At 42.8% G+C, this 19,750-nt stretch overlaps 1 protein-coding gene across 16 annotated transcripts in view; it reads right to left on the bottom strand.

Moving 5' to 3' along the window:
- Positions 1-19,750, bottom strand: part of RALGAPA1 (Ral GTPase activating protein catalytic subunit alpha 1) — a 177,027-nt gene that overhangs the window by 54,463 nt on the left and 102,814 nt on the right. For 9 of the 16 annotated variants that reach the window (XM_060262571.1, XM_060262573.1, XM_060262574.1 and 6 more), the window contains 5 exons: positions 11,598-11,732; positions 10,711-10,894; positions 4,699-5,563; positions 3,044-3,115; positions 1,960-2,098 (listed from right to left, as the gene is read on the bottom strand). In XM_060262571.1, coding sequence (XP_060118554.1) covers positions 1,960-2,098; positions 3,044-3,115; positions 4,699-5,563; positions 10,711-10,894; positions 11,598-11,732 — 1,395 coding nt within the window. The remainder of the gene's footprint in view (positions 1-1,959; positions 2,099-3,043; positions 3,116-4,698; positions 5,564-10,710; positions 10,895-11,597; positions 11,733-19,750) is intronic. The other 7 variants (XM_060262572.1, XM_060262575.1, XM_060262578.1 and 4 more) reach the window with 1 other exon arrangement.

The raw sequence follows: 19,750 nt of genomic DNA, 5'->3' as shown, positions 1-19,750 counted from the left end.
ATGAAGATCCTGTGAATTTAGGGGGAAGTATCTGTGAGTTTCCTTTATAGTGCAGGGGATTGAACTAGATGACCCTGGAGGTCCCTTCCAACTCTATGATTCTATGAGGTGGAAGTAATGGGTACCCTGGGTAGTAGTGACCATGTAATTCTGGAATTTACAGTCTTAGGGAAGGATAAAACTGTACATAGTCAGACAAATAAGCTGAACTTCAGGAAAATGTCATGGTCAGAAATACTTAAGGAGAATTAATTTTAATAGGGATAAATGTAAAGTTCTCCATTTAGGTAGGAAAAATCCAATGCATCATTATAGGATGGGGGAGACTTGTCTTGGCAGTAGTACGTGCAAAAAGAATCTAGGGGTCTTAGTGGACTATACATTGAACATAAGTCAAGTGGTGGCTAAAAAAAGTTAAATTCAATTTTTGGCTGTATCAACAGAAGTATAGAGTCCAGATCACATGAAGTGATGGTATTGCTTGACTCTGCTCCAGTTAGACCTCATCTAGTATTGTGTTCAGTTTTGGGCACCACAATTTAAGAAGGTTATAGACAAGCCAGAATACGTCCAGAGGAGGGTAATGAAGATGGGACCAAGTCCTATGAGGAAAGGTTGAAGGAGCTAGGTATGTTTAGCCGAGAGGCAGCCGAGAGGTGATATGATCACCATCTTCAAGTACTTGAAGGGCTGTCATATAAAGGATGGTGCAGGATTCTTTTCTGTCATCCCTGAAGGTCAGATCAGAACCAATAGTTTGAAATTAAATCAAAAGAGTTTTCAGCTAAACTTCCTAACACTGAGCAATAGAGCAGTTCCTCAGTGGAACAGGCTTCCTTGGGAGGTGGTGGGCTCTCCTTCCATGGAGGTTTTTAAACAGAGGCTAGATGGCCATCTGGCTTCTTCTGTGAATTAGGTAGATCATGAGAAAGAGGTCAGGAAGGGTTGCATAAGTGCTTAGATCTTGTGGCCCTTTCTTACATGCCTAGGGAAATGCTGATTGATACTTTGGGGTCAGTCAGCAATTTTCTCCAGGCCAGTTTGGCAAGGGATCCTGGAGGTTTCTGCCATCTTTTGGCCATAGAACAGGGGTCACTGTGTGTGTGTGGGGGGGAGCATTTGTGAATTTCCTGCATTGTGCAGGGGGTTGGACTAGATGTCCCTGGAGGTCCCTTCCAACTCTATGATTCTATGAAATGGATCACATGTTCACAACTGGGCAGTAGTACTATCACCGTCTCCAAACTAGGGATTAGGAGAGAAAAAGAAATCCATCCACTGGTAGTGCATACCAGCATAGTGTAGTGGTTAGAATGCTGGAGTAGGATCTGTGAGGCCCAGGTCTGAATTTCTACTCTGCCATAAAAACTTGCTGAGTGACCTTGGGTCAATCACATTCACACAGCTTAACTTACATCAGTGAGCTGTTGTGATGATAAAATGAAAGAGAACAGAGCAGTGTCAGCCACTTTTGGTTCCCATCAGGGAGAAAGACAGGGTATAAATAATGTGAATAAATAAACTAACCACCACCTCTGAATAAGAACTGGCAGATTTCATCTCTTGATGTCTATTGGACAAACAAGCATGTTTCTCAGAACTAATGGCTGTGAAAGATTGCACCCCATATTTAAGCCACTTCCCATCAACCAAGCACTTAAGAAAAATAATCAGCAAGAGAAGAAAACACTGATATATTCCTCCTATTGCATCTGATAGGTGGTAAGGAGGAAGGCTGTTTCATGCAAGTAGCTGGAACATGTAACTTCTTGCCTGCCTATAAACTCTACAGTTTGTGACAGAAGCATGTGACAAAAGCATGCCACCAAGTCAGAGAGAGAGAGAGAGAGAGCACTTAAAATCTGGACTGTAGGGCACAATTCCTGAATTCCATAGTAATTGCTATTATTATGGAAATACAAAGCAAACTAGAATTAAGAAAGAAGTCTGAACAGATACCTCCCAACCAAGGCCTGCTACAAAATCCTCGTACGCTTGACTTCCTCCGGTATTAGTGAGGATGGAGTGTTTATCCTCTTGTCCCTCAGCAACATAAAATACAGCAATTTTGTGCGTCTCCCGGCTGTAAGACACATGACTGCAATTACATAAGAATGTACTCTGAAGTCATTAAAGAATGACATATACAAATAGAAAAGGGGCTATAACATTGACAGTGTAAATTCATCTCAAAGGTTCTTTCTTGTTTGGTGTTTGTACAGTTTGGTTCACTTGTTCCCATTTCCTTGTAATTTTTGCTGGAAAAACACCTTATCAGAAATGTGTCTAACAACCTTGGTTCAAAATAATCGCCTCGCTATGACTGTGAGTTAAACGTCTGATTAAAAAAATAACAAAACTATGTGTAAATATTATCCGGACTCATCCTAATGAAAATATATGGGGAAAATGCTGGAAAAAATGAGTCCCTATTGAATTTGTTCCTACTCGCTTCTGAGTCTAATTTGCAGATATGAAACCACACAGTTTAAATGGAAATAAGAAATAAATAGTTATCTCTTTTTGATAATTTAAATTAAATGACTGCATGTAATGTGCTCAGAAACAACTTGTGCGACAATCTGAAAACTAACAAGAGCAGGTGCTTAATTTATAAAGAAGCAGACTATTTTTTTACTTGAAAAAATGTCTTCTAGGGGAAGCCTATTTTCTCTGATTTTTCAGTCTTTAGGGAAATAGTTATATTTGCTCACAGGAAACCTCACCTGCAGTCAGCTTCATTCTTAAATCACTGATGACTTGAGCAATGATTTCTATCTTTAGCTAAGGAATAACTGTTGTTTACAGCCCAGCTGCATACAAAACCAGTAACCAAGGCTGAATTAAAATTAGCCACTGGCACTGGTATCTCTGTTCTCAAGACATTTATTTATTTAAATCCCACTAATTTCAACTGAGATGGGCAAAATTTCCACCCTCATCACAAACACTTTTGCTGTAAATGGATGTGGCAAAACAAATTCTTTCAAAATTAAAATGATCTACATTGATTTAAAAGCTTGATTATAAACACCTAACTTGCCATTGTCTCGAGTCCAAATTTCTCAGTTCCCGAAGTAGCTTTTCATTTTTTTTCAGGAGATGAAAGCTTCTCCTAAATAAGGAAATTTAAAAAACATCACCTGTGCAATGACAGATATAGGACAGCACAACAACACATTTTCAATTCCATTCATGCAATCTCCTACAGTTTTCATGCCTTTTGTAAGACCTTTTTCTATATCAAAGATGAATAGATCTTTTTAAAATAATATATACATATAGTTATTTTTTATCCCAGGTGGTCTTCTGCATCCTTGTTAGTGCCTTGAACATAATCCCCACTTCATTCCACTTCTTCCCATTTAATCTGGTGGGCTAAACAGGACTCCCTTCGGAGCACATAAAACCTGCTCTTTCATAGGCCAGACGATAACTGCTTAGTGATAAAAAGGTACTTCCACACCAGCCAAAAGAGCAAATGCAAAAAAAAGGGAGGGGGGAATAAGGGAAAAACAAAACTCTGAACTGTGGGCTGCAATATGACAGAGTAAAGCAGCACCTAGACGTACCCAAAATTCTCTACAGAATTTCTGAAGTCTAATTGTGTTATGCTAAAATAGCTATCTTCCGGCACTGCTCATAAAAACATGCTAAAGGAGGACCTTCTAATCCAGAAGTACAAGATGCTTTAACAAAATATTAGTACAAAAGTGAAATGTTACAAAAACTGAGATCTAATTGTTTCATATAACCACCAATGGCTGGTTAATCATCCTATATTGGTATTAAGAAACCTATTTCTATTTTGGATACTATACATATAAGTAAATAATTGTAAACTAGGATAATAATTTCCATTGTAAAATGGTTTCACAGATAGATTACAATAGATCGAACAGCACATTTGGATATGCTTATTCTGTGGTGTGATAGCACTCAGAGACTGATTTGCTTACTGTTCATATTTTTCATAAAGTTGCATGTTGAACAGACCGTACATATACCACAACCAAACCAAAATACTGTCCACAAGAGACAGTTCAAACTGATGGTATTTCTGAATTCAGATCAGCGTAGGGGAAAGGAATGCATCTATATGGGAGTCTGGATCAAGGACAAAGAGAAAAGGAAGACTGAATAGGCAGCCTTTCCCTGACCAGGAAATCACTGCAATACAGAACAAACAAACCTGTTCAGCTTCCCTTTGCTCTCTGTAGAATGGGGTTAAAATGGCAGAAACACCGCATTTCACCTAGTCAACATTTTTCAGCTGTAAATTGATCATAAGGCCTTACTGGCCCAGTTTAGCACTGTCAACATGTAATAACATTAATAAGAGTTTTATAATAAATAAGGGTCAGAACAAGACATTAAGGGGAAGTCATGGCTGCAGCCAAGAACAGCAGCCTAGCGTCTCCATTCCCTCCCCTCCCCAATAATGTAACACAATACAAAATGCTTGATAGGAGTCAGCATGTGTTTATATTTGGTGCTCCTGTTTTGTATGTGTTGAAATATGCATAGTAATAGCTCTACATGTTCTGTATTAGCTGACGCTATCAGGAATCAGATGTAGGCCTTCAGCTTTAAGTGGAAATCATGTGCTTTGTCCAGAATGACAGAAGACCAATCCCTCCCCCCGCCCCCCCCCCCCCCAAAAAAAACCCCAATGCATTTAATAGCAAGTATTATTACCTTTTATCCCAAGAATTCATTCCCAGAATACTAAGAAGTAGTCTACAATAGTAAAATGGTGAACAGGGTTTTTGTGGGGTTGGCTCATCCTGCTCCATAGCTTTTGTATTTAAGTCATTGAAATGCTTTTCAACAAAATCTCTTTCTTCTGTGTGTTGCTTAAGGATTGCATTGATTACATCATTTTCCTGCTTCTCTGAGACACAGATAGGCTGAGGAGCAGGAACGTTGAGTGACACACCTGTTCTCTGCAAGCACTCAGGGCTAGTGATGCCTATGTACTGCAAGAGCTCATCAAGGGCATCTTCTTCATCCCTAATTGTGTCCCATGTTGGCACGGTTTCCCTAAACCTCCTCTTCACCTGGAGTGCATTTCCATCCTTTACACATGGCTCTTCTACATATGTGGTAGTTTCTGAAGCATCTTCTAGTTTCTCTTGATGAGGTAATGAGAGGACAAAAGAAGTTGGCTCAGATGAACTACAGAGCGGTGAAGGTCCATATAGAATGGCTGAATCCCATGAATATTTGCCAGACAGGTCACGCACTATAATTCTAACATTTGAATTAGCCGATACAAGTCCAGCAGATAATCCCCCTCCGGGCATGTCCTCTTCTGCACGGATTTGTATACATGAAACTAATGTTGTATTATTTAGCACGAAAAACTGGAGGTTGGGATTCTCAAAAAGTTCTGGAGAAAGTTCAGGGCTTTCACTGTAAGGATTGTCATTGTTCTCACATACTTGACTTGTGAGCATAGCAGGGCCTCCACACATTGGATAATGGCCCAAATGGTTTACCAGATGTGTTATAACAGTACGAGCTGCCACAGAGATCAATCCTTGCTGGATATGAGATTTCACTGAAAAATAAAGGGGAATTGTTTAAATTATAAAATAAAAGCAAACATTTCAACTTAAACAGCATGACCTGTATGCAGACATACAAATAACACTATACAGTGGTTAGAGTGTTGGACTAGGATCTGTGGGATCCTGTTTCAAATTTTCATTCTGCCATGGGAGTTTGATGGGTGACTTTCGGCTAGTCACACTCTTCTCAGCCTGAACTACCTGTTATGATGAAATAACTGAGGGAAAACAATGCCTGCTACCCTGAGCTTCTTGGAGGAAGGGTGGGATAAAAATGCACTAAAAAAATATAGTGAAAAATATTGCTTTTCTAGATATACCATATTTTTCGGACGATTAGACGCACCGGAGGATAAGACGCACCTTCCTCCTGGGGGGGCGATCCGCTGCCTCTTCCTCTGATCGGGCGCTTCCCCCGTGCCTGCTTGCCTGGCTCCATCTTCTTCAGGCAAGCGTGGGATCGCTCCACGTGGCCCCAGCGCTTCGCAAGCGCCGGCTGCAGAGGGAGCAGCGTGCTTCCTACTTCCCTGTGTGCCTGCCTTCAGCTGTGATGTTTAAAGCAAGCGCTGGGATCGCTCCCTCCCCCCTCCGATTCCAGCGCTTGCTTTAAATCACAGCTGAAGGCAGGCACACAGGGAAGTAGGAAGCACGCTGCCCCCTCTGCAGCCGGCGCTTGCGAAGCGCTGGGGCCACGTGGAGCGATCCCATGCTTGCCTGAAGAAGATGGAGCCAGGCAAGCAGGCGCGGGGGAAGCGCCGGATCAGAGGAAGAGGCAGCAGATCGCCCCCTCGCCCCCCGAAGGTACGTACCTTCGGACCATAAGACGCACACACTTCCCCCCCCCACTTTTTTTTTGGGGGGGGGAGTGCATCTTATGGTCCGAAAAATACGGTAATACATATTCTAATAAGCAACCAGAGCAAAGAAAAGTAAACTCTTCATTTAAAAAAGGAGAAAGGATATTTCAGAGTACAGCACTATCATTTCAAAAACTAATTGTTTCAACTGAGGCATCAAAACCTCATGCACTCTGAAAAGCTTTGTGCTCTTCTGAGCAACATCTGCTGGTAGTCCCTGGCCTGAAAGATGTCTGCTTAGCCTCAACCAGGGCCACGGCATTTTCTTTCCTGGCCCCAGCCTGGTGGAACTTGAGCCCATTTGAGATAAGGGCCCTGCGAGATTTAGCACAATTCCTCAGGGCCTTGAAGACAGAGCTGTTCTTCCAGGCTTTTATTGAGGTGGCAGACATGTGAAGACCTTGGTTTCCCCTGCCCATGTTGCTTGGTTGAATAATCCTTTAGAACCATCCTAACATCTGTATGAATGGGTTCTACTATGAGTTGTTATGCCTTGAGCTAGAGGGAAACATTGGTGGGTATCAAAGATGGCTGTGTGTTTTGTCGTTTTTAAATCTTAGTCTGTTATTAATTATATTTATTGTTATTATTTTAATCCTGTGATCCGCCCGGATCCCGCTTGTGGGAAGAGCAGGACATAAATACAAAGACAAAATAAATAAATAAAAACAAATAAAAACTGATGCATGATGTCACCACAAAATAGGTTGTAATGCTTGTGTTGCAGCTAAGTCTAACAGTTCAACAGGCAACTATACTAATGCACTGCTCAAGATCACAAGTAGCCCACCAGAAAGAACAGCATGATGGGTTAACTGGAGATCTGCAATGCATCACTTTAAATTTACTTATACAGAACCCCATTAACAAATCTGTTGTCCACTCATTCAATTTGGGGAGCTCTTTTAGGGCTCTTCACAATCCTGCCAGCTCTCATCATCTTGAAAAAAATTGGTATCAGCCATAAATTTGGCTACTTCATTGCTTATCTCCAATTCCAGATCATTTATTTATGCATCAGTTCCAATACAGATCCCTGGAGGACTGAACTGCATATTCCTCTCCATTGCAAAAAGGCTTCATTTATTCATCCTTTCTACTTCCTGTCATTCAACCAGTTACTAATCCAGGAGAGAACCCATCCTCTTACCCCAAGTTTGTTCAGAAAGCTTTGTTAAGGGACTCTCTGTTAAACACTTTTCATGCATACAGTATTGTAACATCTATATATTTAATGACAGAAAGCAGATATGCACAAGCCCTTCTGTTAAAAAGTGTCTGTGCATACTTGATGCTGTTTCTCCATTCAATTAATGCAAAAAACTGTCAATAACCCTCCTCTTTCTTAAAGGAGGATTGTAGTATCAATTATTTGACTAGGGCTCTAGATTGTTCACCAGCTGCTTCTGCACAGATGCAGAACCCATAGAGAGAACAGCACAAAGACAAAGAACCGCCCCACACCCCTGAATTTTATTGCTCAGGAATACCACAAGACATTTTGGCACCTGAGGTGGACAATGTATATTAGTTACTCTCTCCCCAGTTCAATTCATAAAATGCATATATAAAAGTAAAAGATAATTTGTTGCCCTTTACTGCTATGGCAGGCCTAGCCCAGTTGCTGCTGATCTTTCGTTCCCACTAATATTAACTCTCAGAGCCACACATGCAGATAGTGCCAGGGCATTAAATATCATTCTTGTTACTGAGTTTCAAAGAGTCCATAACATGTATGTTGAGGTTTCAAGAAGTACTCAGCTGGAAGAAGCAACATGTAGCTTCAAATAAGCTTCACTTAGTAGAGCCACCAAAGTTCCCTCTCTCATATTTGTCACTGTGTCAAGCTGCTACTTTGCAGAAAGACATGGTAGCTGAAATCTCAAAGCAGATTTTTATTTTAAAAATTACCATCCTGGTCTCTACAGTTTCAAATACACAGCAGCAGAGTGCTACAAATATATATGAGGAAGTATTTTCTTGTCCTGAAAACCACTATGTAACACTAAATGAAAAAAGAGGCAGGAAGGAAATCAGATGCAGGGAGATGGATAGGACCTTGAATGACAAAATCAAAATGAAAATGCCATTGTCTAGTTCCCCAGTTCATGTATCCTATGAACTATTCAATTAAATAGAAATGCCTTGAACTAGTTTCTCTCCACTCCCTACCTTAAAGCTCCTTCTCATAGGAGCATAAAGTCAGTTTATTGCAAAGATTAAGAAATCGTCTCTCTTTCAAGAAGCTTTTTTCATATTCTGGGAAACCTGGTCCACTTATACCAATTTGGAATCCATCCATATGACCAATGACATGTCTGGCCTGAGGACTGAGGTGCTGAACTGGTGAGAGTCATTGCGTCTAGCTATTCTTGACAATTCCAAGGATCGACCAGAAGATGGTTATTACTAGGCAACAGAAATCATACTTCTCTTGGACTAAAAACATGCAGACATCAAGTGAGTTAAAAAAAAGGGTCAAGGTCATGGAGAAGGGGGGAAGGCTGAGGCGCCAGAGCCCCATTATGAGTGTTCTACCGTTGGATCTCGTTTCCCACCCCCCAACCACATAAGCAAACTCTTCCTTCCCTTAATAACTATCTGCAATGCCAGCAGAACAAGCATTGTTCTCTTGCTGTTAGCACAACTACAAAGCTAACAAAGTTGTAAATACTATAATTAATCTAAGAGTCTTTCATTAATTGTCTCACCTAGTCTATTTAAGATTTACAGGAATGTCCATTGAACATAATTTTAAAGGGGAGGGGGAATTATGTGCTTAAACTCATCTAAGCCAAAATAACATGCGGCATTAATAAAATGTTATTTAGGATTTTCACAAGAAACCAAGAAAATGAGTCCTGTGGGGAAATGCAAAATGAAGAACAACAATGCTTGGTTTTTGTGCAACAGACATTCATTTAAAAAAAAAACCCCACCTATTCAAGGATGTCTTTTCAAATTGTCAGATTAAACAAATCACACAGCATTTGCTGCAAACCCATAATTACACATTATTATAGCATACAAAAGCACCAAGGCACAAAAAGCTGCTGCAATTCTCTACACTTGCAATGGAACATGTAGGGGAAGTTAATTTTGGCAAATACTTTAAATATTAGCTTTGCATAATATGTATAGGTGAAACTGTAATTACGGCAGAATGAATCCTTCGACGCTTCTTTCATTCTGACCCTGCAGATGATTACTCTTTGCTAATAAGACCTCAGCCATTTGACAAAAAGCCAACTACAGTACCTTGCTTCATTCTTCAGTAAATTTAATAATTACCGCTCCTCCTGCCAATAGTTCTCAAATCAGATTTGTTCAATCCAATACTGAGCTTATTAGAGGACAGCTCTGTGTTCAGAATTCTTTGGCCAAAAAAGTACTTGAGGATGATGAAGCATGCCTTAGACAAGGGCACAATGATTAGCCATTTTCTTCACATAAAAAAAAAACAGCACGGAGTCACTTCAGACCACAAAATCACCTGCTGTTAGCACACAGCTGCTACAAAAAGGTTCTGCATTTATCTAGTCCTTAATACCTTTAAGGAAGCCTAAGGGGAACAGCTTAATATAGGAGGAGAATGACACTACACAGAATATTTGGTATCAGTATTAAAGCCCATCTTCTCCAAATTTCTTTCCACCAGGGCCATTTGATATTTGCTAAAAGAGAAATGCAGCTTAGAACATCTTGCAACCTTTATTTCAGTGTTTATTTTCAGAGAAAAAATATCCCCAATGTGGAGAAGTCTTTGTGAAATGTTGTCTTTTAAGATTCAGATGAATTTCTGTGAGAAATAAGCATGAAGCAATTTTAAATTAGTTCAGAAAACCCTCTTGTAAATGACAGAGCTTTTAAATTGTTTAATTTTTTAAACGTTAATTAAAAAAAAATGGCACAAGCATTTCTTAAGTGGTGGCTTGTTTTCATTTAAGTGTTGAAAAGATAAGATAATGTAGCTAAAGCAAAACCTATGTATTGTGCTACTTGTTTACTCATGCACAGAAGGCAGATCTATATAAAGATGTACAGAAGGGCAGAAGGATCCATATTAAATTGATTTTTATGTTGTTGAGGAGATACTTAGTTGAGTTAATCGAGTTACAATTGCTCAAAATTGCACTGAATTATTCCACATTGATTAACACTATCTATAGTCTATAAAGGTATTAGATGTAATTTAAAATTCACACTTTAGACAAACAATTCAGTATCGGAAAGTGTTACATTATTTGGCCTTAAGGAGGAATTCATCAAGGCCAACTGACCTTCCGTGACTGGCTGAAGTTTTGAAGACCGTTCTGAATCAGGTGAATGTAATGGCTCTGGTTCCTTCAAACTTTCTAAATGCATAAAAGGATCATAATCCGAAGATGCCAAATCAGAAAGGTTCATAGGAAAATATTTTGGATTGCTAAAGCACTGAGATCCATAGACACATCCATGAAGAACCTATGAGCAAACACAAAATTGATTAAGTCTATAAACATGTGCTAAAGTGTGAGAAAACTGATAAGTGAGCCATAATATGCATATGTGCATAGAGTGCTACATATGTACACTCAATAATATGCTGTCCTTAAGTCCCCCCAAAGCATTTCCGTGTAGAAAATATTTTCCACATAGATGCTGAAACTCAGCTGCTAGTTAAGTTAGTTTTAGTACAACAGTGGCTTGCAGTAAACTAGCAGGGTAGACAAATCCTGAAAAATAGATCCTCCAGTGCTTTACTTGCACTTTTTTTCCTTTGGGGCTCCACTGGAGCAGCAGCCAATGCATCTCAAGTAGCAAAATTTCCCATGGCCATCTCTAAACAGAGATGTTAAATAACACGTAAACATTCAATTTCCAGCTATTTCTTTGTATTTTAGAGCATTTTGAGTGCTTTAGGTTACTTGGTTTACTGGTGATCTCAACAGTGATTGTAAAGTACAGTTAAATTCTTTTCAAAGATCACACACATCAAAACTGCGAGAAAAAATAATTTAGCAAAAGGATGAGGACAAAACAGTTAACATAAAATGTGCTTCATGTAAATGAAATAACTTCCAGTGTGGAAGAAGCCTAAAGTGAAGTGCTTTTCATGCATTCTCTGTAATTTCAACTCTCATTTTAAAAACAAAGGAAAGAAAAAATTTGTTTTAAAGTTAACTACCTTGTATATGCAATTGAGAACAGATTTTTCTGTTTTATCATTTTCAGATCCTGCTGGGCAAACAGGTTGAAATAGTGTCTTTAAAGGCAAGGCCATTATCCAGTCCAACAAACAGAGAAGCAAAGCTACCACCAGCTGAAATAGAAGAATTCATAATTACAGGTAACTATGAAGAACTGACTGCTTGACTCTATATTTATTTGCTTAAAACATTTGTATGCTGCCTTTCTGCCCAATTTGAGCTCTCAAGATGGTGAATAATTAAAAGTAAATAAAACTCAACTTTTGGAAACCGTAAATGTTGGTAAAACAAACAGAATACAAGACCACGAAGGGCAGACCAAATAAAACAGGAAAGTTTTTTTTGTGTTGATGGAGGACAGTTACTGAGGGTGACAGATAAATTTTTCTATGGAGGGAATCCCATAGTTCTGTGACCTTTCTTTGTCACTGAGAAGGGCCTTTCTGGGGTTGCTTGCCACCTGTCAAGACCACGAAGGGCAGACCAAATAAAACAGGAAAGTTTTTTTTGTGTTGATGGAGGACAGTTTTTTCTACTACCAAAAGCAGTGGGCTCCTAGCCATAGAAACTAGATAAAGGAAGAAAAAAAGCATCTGAAGATGATCCCCTAGAGGTCAGGTAGGTTAATATGGGAAGACTGCCTACCTGACCATTAGGATCATCTTCAGAAGCTCCTTCCATCTGCTTTTGGTAGTAGAAAGATGAACACCAAATATACAAGACATGATCCCCCTAAAAGTTAAGCATATTTGAGTGTGACTGAGTTCAATGGGAAAGGTTAAACCGAGTGGGACCAATGTTTGTGGACTGTATCTGTAATGAACAGCAGACTAACTAAGGGCCATCACATTCATTAATTTTGTTACATATACATGTAGTAAAAGAGGTATGTGTAGTATCATTCTATGTAGCATGAACATGTTTTGGATACTTATATAGGAAAGTTGTCCAGTTTGGAGTGATTCTTAAGACTGTGCATACTTTATAGGAACTAAGTCTCATTAAATTCATTTATACTTATAACCAAGCAAAGAATGTACTCCAAGTCTCACTGTTGTGGATGAAGGCCATGGAAACAAACAGCATTGAAGTTCCAATAAGGGAACACTAGAATGAAGTTTTAGAAGTGCATACAAAGGCAGTTCAAGTGCATTGCAATAATAAATTTCTGAGCTTCTGTAAGCATGAATGGTCACATCTACACATTAAGAAAAAGACAGGCCACCCAAATAAAAAGATATACTTATACTTCTTGTGAACTTCTTGTAGACAGGAGGGCATTCAGCATAGGAAAAGTGCTGCTCCTGGAACTGAGATGATGGTGCTGAAACATGGTTGCACTTACTTGTAACTGATGTTCATGTGCAGGCCTACTGCAAACATTCTAAAAGCTCGCAACATGATGAGGCACTTTCCCATCCTTTAGGGGGTTTCTGCCAACAGTGCCTATATAAAGAATGAGAGAGCACCTCTCTCAGTTCTCTAAAACCTATGCTGGAGAAGAGTGCTTGATGAACATAGATTGTGTACACCAAGCGGCTGCCTTACAAATATCCAAAAAGGAAGACCCGTTATGGGAAGCAGAGATGCCTTGACTCTCAAAAGCTTATCCTTGGAAATTTCATTGGTCTTTAAGGTGCAATAGGACTTCAGTCTTGTCTTCAAAATGTAAAATTCTCTACCTATGAGAAAGAGAATGCCACAGACCTTAGTCAAGAGTGTCTTGTTTCCTTAAGGTAATGGCAGAGGCCAAGGACCCAGTGGAATAGTCTGCGACATGACAAGCAGTATTGATGTTGCTTAGTCTAATGCCAGTTTGGTGTAGTGGTTAAGTGTGTGGACTCTTATCTGGGAGAACCGGGTTTGATTCCCCACTCCTCCACTTGCACCTGCTAGCATGGCCTTGGGTCAGCCATAGCTCTGGCAGAGGTTGTCCTTGAAAGGGCAGCTGCTGTGAGAGCCCTCTCCAGCCCCACCCACCTCACAGGGTGTCTGCTGTGGGGGAGGAAGGTAAAGGAGATTGTGAGCCGCTCTGAGACTCTTCGGAGTGGAGGGCGGGATATAAATCCAATGTCGTCGTCGTCGTCTTCTTCTTCTTCTTCCTCTTCTTCTTCTTCTTCCTCTTCTTCTTCTTCCTTCTCCATGCAGCACCTTGGCCAAATCATCCTTTTTCATCAGGGATAAGTTAAGAGTTAAGAGTATATGTTCTCCCAAAGGAAGAGCTGGTATGTTCCCATTTCAGCTTCATAACTGGCAATTCTAAATGATAGGGTAAAGGAGGCATATAGTTTACCCCTCAAAATATCAACCTTTCTGCTTTCTTTATCTAAAGGGGCATTACGGGCTGAATTTTTCTGGGTAACCTTCTTCTGAAGGGCTTCCGTTATCACACAACTGGATCAGGAGGGAGTGAAGAGAAAAGCCACAACCTCCTGCCTTGTCTTATATATATCCTCTAACTTTCTGGAGGTCACTCGAGTAGAGGCAAGTTTGATTCGGATTTCTGCATTACTGGAAAGGCTACAAGCTTAACCATTTCAGAGTGAAAGGCCTTAAATACTGGGTTAATCACAAGAGAGGCAGAGAAAGTAACTTCTATTTCCAGGGATTTGGCCATGAACACAACTTTTTCCATGTATAAGCAGAGATCTTCACTTGGGCAGGGGACAGTAGTTCTACTACCACATCAGAGGGAGATGGTTTTGAAGCATCTCTGAGTTAGTCATGGTCCTGAGGGCATGGATCTAGGACTGTGTCTTGACCATTTGCTAAGCTGTCAGGCTTGCTTTGAGAGCAATGTGGTGGCTGAAAGTATGAAGGACCTGGCTTAGAGTCAAGTGCCCCTGAGACACTTGACACTAAGGTATTCATAGAGTAATAGTAAGGATGGGGGACAGTAACTCAGAAATACTGACATGGAGAGACTTAACAGGAGTATTGGCTCCACTGTCAATAATGATAACCCTATTCAGCCCTGAGGATATGTCTGGACAGAACTACACTTGGCCTGGTCTTCGAATCTGGTTGCAGCATGGATCTGAAAACTGGTGATGGAGGCAACGGAGATCTCCCCCTCCAAGATGGAGAGAGGGAATTGATGCCTGGAGTGAGGTGTAGGTGAGGGAGTCTTTGAAAGGAAGGTTCCACTTCAACTTATGCTAAGACTTTGATGAAGATGATGAATAAGATGGCCTAACTGCTTTGCCCTAGGACTTTGCTTTTTTGGATGGGAGGTTCCAATGTGCTCCAAAGAGATGGATGAGGTCTTGGAGTACAGCCTGGATCTGAGGCAGGGGTTGTGTCTGTACTACAAACTGGATCATCAACTGAGGGAAGATGGCCTGCAAGCCAAATCAGGAGTAACACTGCAGGCAAAAAATGCTTCTTTGCTACCCATTGCCTTCTCTGAATGTTTGGGAAGGGCCTAATAGTTCCTTCTGGCTCTCAGAAAACAAAGGTCTCATTCCACAGCATGAAGATCAGGATGAGAATTCTCTCTACTGAGCACTGAGGGAGGGAAAGACTCATCAAACTTGAGGCATGGAAAATCCTCTTTTCTCATGTCAGGTGAAGTCATCCTAGCTGTTTCCTGCTGCATAATGCTGACACATGAAAGCAAATGCCAAAGCATAGTGTCTTGCCAGGTTCTCCGGTACTACTACTATACTATAGTGTAATGTCTCCAACAGGGTCAAGTTTCACTGTCCTAATCATCCAGGCTATAGAAACGACATATCTAGATCCAGTCTGTGACACAAGAGAGGGGTTGAGTGCAGTGAGCAGCTGGAGGAGTGAATTGGTCCCGGGATGTTGGTCCCGCACCCCAACTTCCATCTTCCCCCTCCTTTCCTTTCATCTTGTGGCTGCTAGTAGGGGCGCGGCTGGACCGGCAACTGGAAACTTCCCGACTGGGACTGTGATTTCCCTGGCTGAGGCTATAGGGGCTAACTGAGACAGCTGGGAGGACACAGGGGAGGTCTCACCCCCCCTGGGTCGCCTGAGCTGTGATTACTATCAGGCCCCAAGGAAGTCACGCTTACTTGAACTGCACCGCACTTTACGACCTGCACAGCACTTTGAGGACGGCACTTTGAGAACGGCACTGCACTTTGAGAGCACAGCCTGTGAGAACAACTGCGATTATTAATTATATATAATTAATTAGATTTTAACGGATTGATTAGTAATTTGGATTGTTGATATATATTTATATATTCAATTAGATATATTTATATATTTATTTTTAGCAGATTGATTAGGAAATTATAAGGGGGGCTATTTATAAATGTGCTAGAAATGGAAATTAATAAATTAATTTGACTAATCAATTCGAGAGAGTAGTCGGGTGGGTTTAATTAATTCGACGTATTATATAGCGAGTCAGATAACAAGGGGGTAAAGCGGATGGTGAGGCAAGAACTAAGTTGCAGACTGAGAATCTGGATGAGAGGGGGGAGACTGTCCTGGATCAGAAAAATCACACCAGGCATAGGTGTGGATGCAGGGCCAGGGGATTCCAGTGCTCCTGGGGAGGGGAAGATATGACGGTGGGAATAGACAGAAGAGCAACGGAAGGAGGCGGAGACAAAATAGTGCTCAGCCCCCTTCCAGTCTACTTCCCATCCCAATGGTGACAGGTAGCGGGGCCAAGAGGAAGTGCCTGTCTCCGTCATTGATGTTATGCAACGCCAGGTCCGTGAATAACAAGACCTCAACCCTTAGGGAGTTCCTGCTTCGGCAGGGTGTGGACCTGGCTTGCGTGACCGAGACCTGGGTGCGAGATGGGGAGACAGTGGCTCTCTCCCAGATGACTCCCCCGGGTTACTCGGTCTTCCATCAATCACGGACTAGTGGGCGGGGGGGAAGGGTGGCGTTATTCATACGGGAGGGTTACTCCTTCCAGGCCCTCCCAGCCCCAACGATCGAGGGTATTGAATGTGCTGGCCTAGCGTGGGATGTTGGAGAGGGATTGGCGATCTGGCTGGTGTACCGTCCGCCTAACGCATCAGCCAACGCCTTACCATCCCTGATGGAGGCGGTGGCAGGCTGGGCGTTGGAGTACCCAGGGCTTATGGTCCTGGGTGATTTCAACGTCCATGCTGATGACGCGGCCTCCAATCAGGCGATGGATCTGGTGTCGTCCATGGCGACTCTGGGACTCTCTCAATTTGTCACGACACCCACGCATCAGGCTGGGCACACGTTAGACCTGATCTTTGTGTCCGGGATTCTGGTGAATGATATCACGGTAGAAGCGATACCATGGTCGGATCACCTAGCCCTCAAGGCCCGTATGGAGATGCCGCCCCAACCCGGTATGGGCGGAGAGCCTATTTTGGCTCGCCTGCGGAGCCTAATGGACCCGGAACGGTTCCAAATGGCCCTGCGGGATCCCTGGCGATTCCCTTGATGACCTGGTGGAGGCAAGGCAAAACCGGCTGTCGAGGGCAATCAACGAGATCGCACCTCAACATCCTCTACGCCCTCGTGTGAGGCTGGCGCCATGGTACACCTTAGAGTTACGCCGGCTGAAACAAGGGCTCAGACGACTAGAGAGGCAGTGGCAGCATACTCGTGACGAAGCGACAAGAACATCCTATAGATCGTTTATGAGGCCTTACGAGATGGCAGTCAAGGCCGCGAAGAAAGCTTACTTTGCAGCCAGGATTGCGTCTGCAAATTCGCGCCCAGCTCAATTGTTTAGAATAATTAGAAGTCTTACTACACTGCCTCAAGGCAGACCAAACGTGAGGGAATTAGAGATAGGCTGCGAGGCATTTGCAAAATATTTTGCAGATAAAATCACGTCGCTCTGCCAGGACCTGCCTATCACATTGCATACAGTACAGGAACTTGAGGCTCCGTGCCTGTCTTCCGATTTTGCTCTGGATCGCTTCAGCCCGTTCAGCTTGGAGGAAGTCGACAGAATTCTCTCTTCTGCACGCCCAACAACTTGTGATTTGGACCCTTGCCCCTCTTGGCTGATTAAATATTGCCAAAGGGAGCTTAGATGTCCTTTACGGGACGTCATAAATAGATCCCTCTCTGAGGGGCATTTTCCAACACCCTTGAAAGAGGCTTTGCTCCATCCCCTCCTGAAAAAAAGTACAGCAGACCCGGCCGAATTGGCAAATTACCAACTGGTCTCTAATTTACCGTTTCTTGGTAAAATTATTGAGAGGGCAGTGGCGTTGCAGTTGCAGGGTTTTCTGGATGACGCTTCCGTCCAGGTCACGGGACGGAGACAGTGCTGGTCGCCTTGGTAGATGACCTCCAGCGGCATCTGGACCAAGGCGGCATGGCGGTGCTGATGTTATTAGATCTGTCGGCTGCATTCGACACGGTCGACCATCGGCTACTGACCCGCCACCTCGCTAGCCCTACAATGGCTTTCCTCCTTCCTCAGGGGTCGGGGACAAAGGGTGGCAATTGGGGGTGAGCTGTCAAGAGGCACACACTTGATTGTGGGGTGCTGCAGGGAGCAGTTCTCTCCCCAATGCTATTTAATATCTATATGCGCCCCCTTGCCCAGATTGCCTGGAGGTATGGGCTTGGGTGTCACCAATATGCAGACAACACCTAGCTCTATCTGCTAATGGATGGCCGGCCTGACTGCGTTCCAGGGAATTTGGACCTGGCATTGCAGGCCATGGCAACTTGGCTTAGGCTGAGTGGGCTGAAGCTGAACCCAACGAAGACAGAGGTCCTTTGCGTGGGTCGCGGCGCCCTGGGGAGGGAAATACCTCTCCCAGTTTTTGATGGTGTGCCTCTGAAAGCAGTGCACCAGGTCAAGAGCTTGGGAGTTCTACTGGAGCCTTCACTATCAATGGAGGCCCAGGTAACAGCGACTGCTAAGTCGGCGTTTTTCCATCTGAAGCGGGCAAAGCAGTTGGCTCCCTTCCTGGAGCGCCAGGACCTAGCAACAGTGATCCATGCAATGGTCACCTCAAGATTGGATTACTGTAATGCCCTCTACATGGGGCTGCCTCTGTGCTGAACCCGGAGGTTGCAGCTGGTGCAGAACGCGGCAGCTAGGCTGATATTGGGGCTCCCGAAGTGGGAGCACATACAGCCGGGGCTACGCGAACTGCACTGGTTGCCAGTTACCTACCAGGTTCATTACAAAGTGCTGGTTATTACCTTTAAAGCCCTATATGGCCGAGGATCTGCCTACCTGAGGGACCGTCTCTCCCTATACGAACCCCAGAGCGCACTGAGGTCAGCAGGGAAGAACCAGCTGACTATCCCTGGACCAAAGGAGGCCAAACTTCAAAACACCCGTACACGGGCCTTCTCCATCGTAGCTCCACACTTATGGAACCAGCTCCCGGAAGAAGTGCGAGCCCTGCGGTGCCTTGACCAGTTCCGCAGGGCCTGCAAGACCACCCTTTTCAGGATGGCCTTTGCTGGCTGAGAGACCGCTGTTGGGTGACTTTCGCTATTATCATTTATAAATGAAATTAGCACCTGGAAATCTGTATAATACTTGGTTAACTGGAATGTTTTAAAGTTAATGTGGTTTTAAACTCTGTGTAATTTTATGAAATGTTGTTAGCCGCCCTGAGCCCGCCTCGGCGGGGAGGGCGGGATATAAATAAAATTTTATTATTATTATTATTATTATTAGGGGTTACATGCAGGGGTGGAATTCTAGCAGGAGCTCCTTTGCATATTAGGCCACACACCCCTGATGTAGCCAATCCTCCAAGAGCTTACAAGGCTCTTTTTTGTAAGCTCTTGGAGGATTGGCTACATCAGGGGTGTGTGGCCTAATATGCAAAGGAGCTCCTGTTAGAATTCCACCCCTGGTTACATGTGACAAATGGCTACCTCATTTGTGGGCTCCATGCCCCCTTCCTGACAGACTAGGTTATCAGAAATGAGGGGCAGGAAGGGAGAAGGCTTCCAATTGAGATAAGCCTTGAAGTCCTTATTTTTTTCCTTCTATTTCTGTTTTTCTATTTTCATTTTATTTAGGTTTCCCATGCATTTGTCAGCTCCGCAAGGAACAAAAAGGAAAAACCCTGCCTTCCCTTACTAAGGCAGAAAGATCACTGAGGGAATCTAGAAAGAGGTGCTGTTGCTCAAGAAGTGTTTGTTAGCTCTGGCTATCAGTCCCAGAATCAGTACT

This window comes from Heteronotia binoei, chromosome 21 (assembly GCF_032191835.1).
Source record: "Heteronotia binoei isolate CCM8104 ecotype False Entrance Well chromosome 21, APGP_CSIRO_Hbin_v1, whole genome shotgun sequence".
NCBI lineage: Eukaryota > Metazoa > Chordata > Lepidosauria > Squamata > Gekkonidae > Heteronotia > Heteronotia binoei.
The sequence above is the reverse complement of the archived record's forward strand: the minus strand, read 5'-3'. Positions and strand labels throughout refer to the sequence as shown.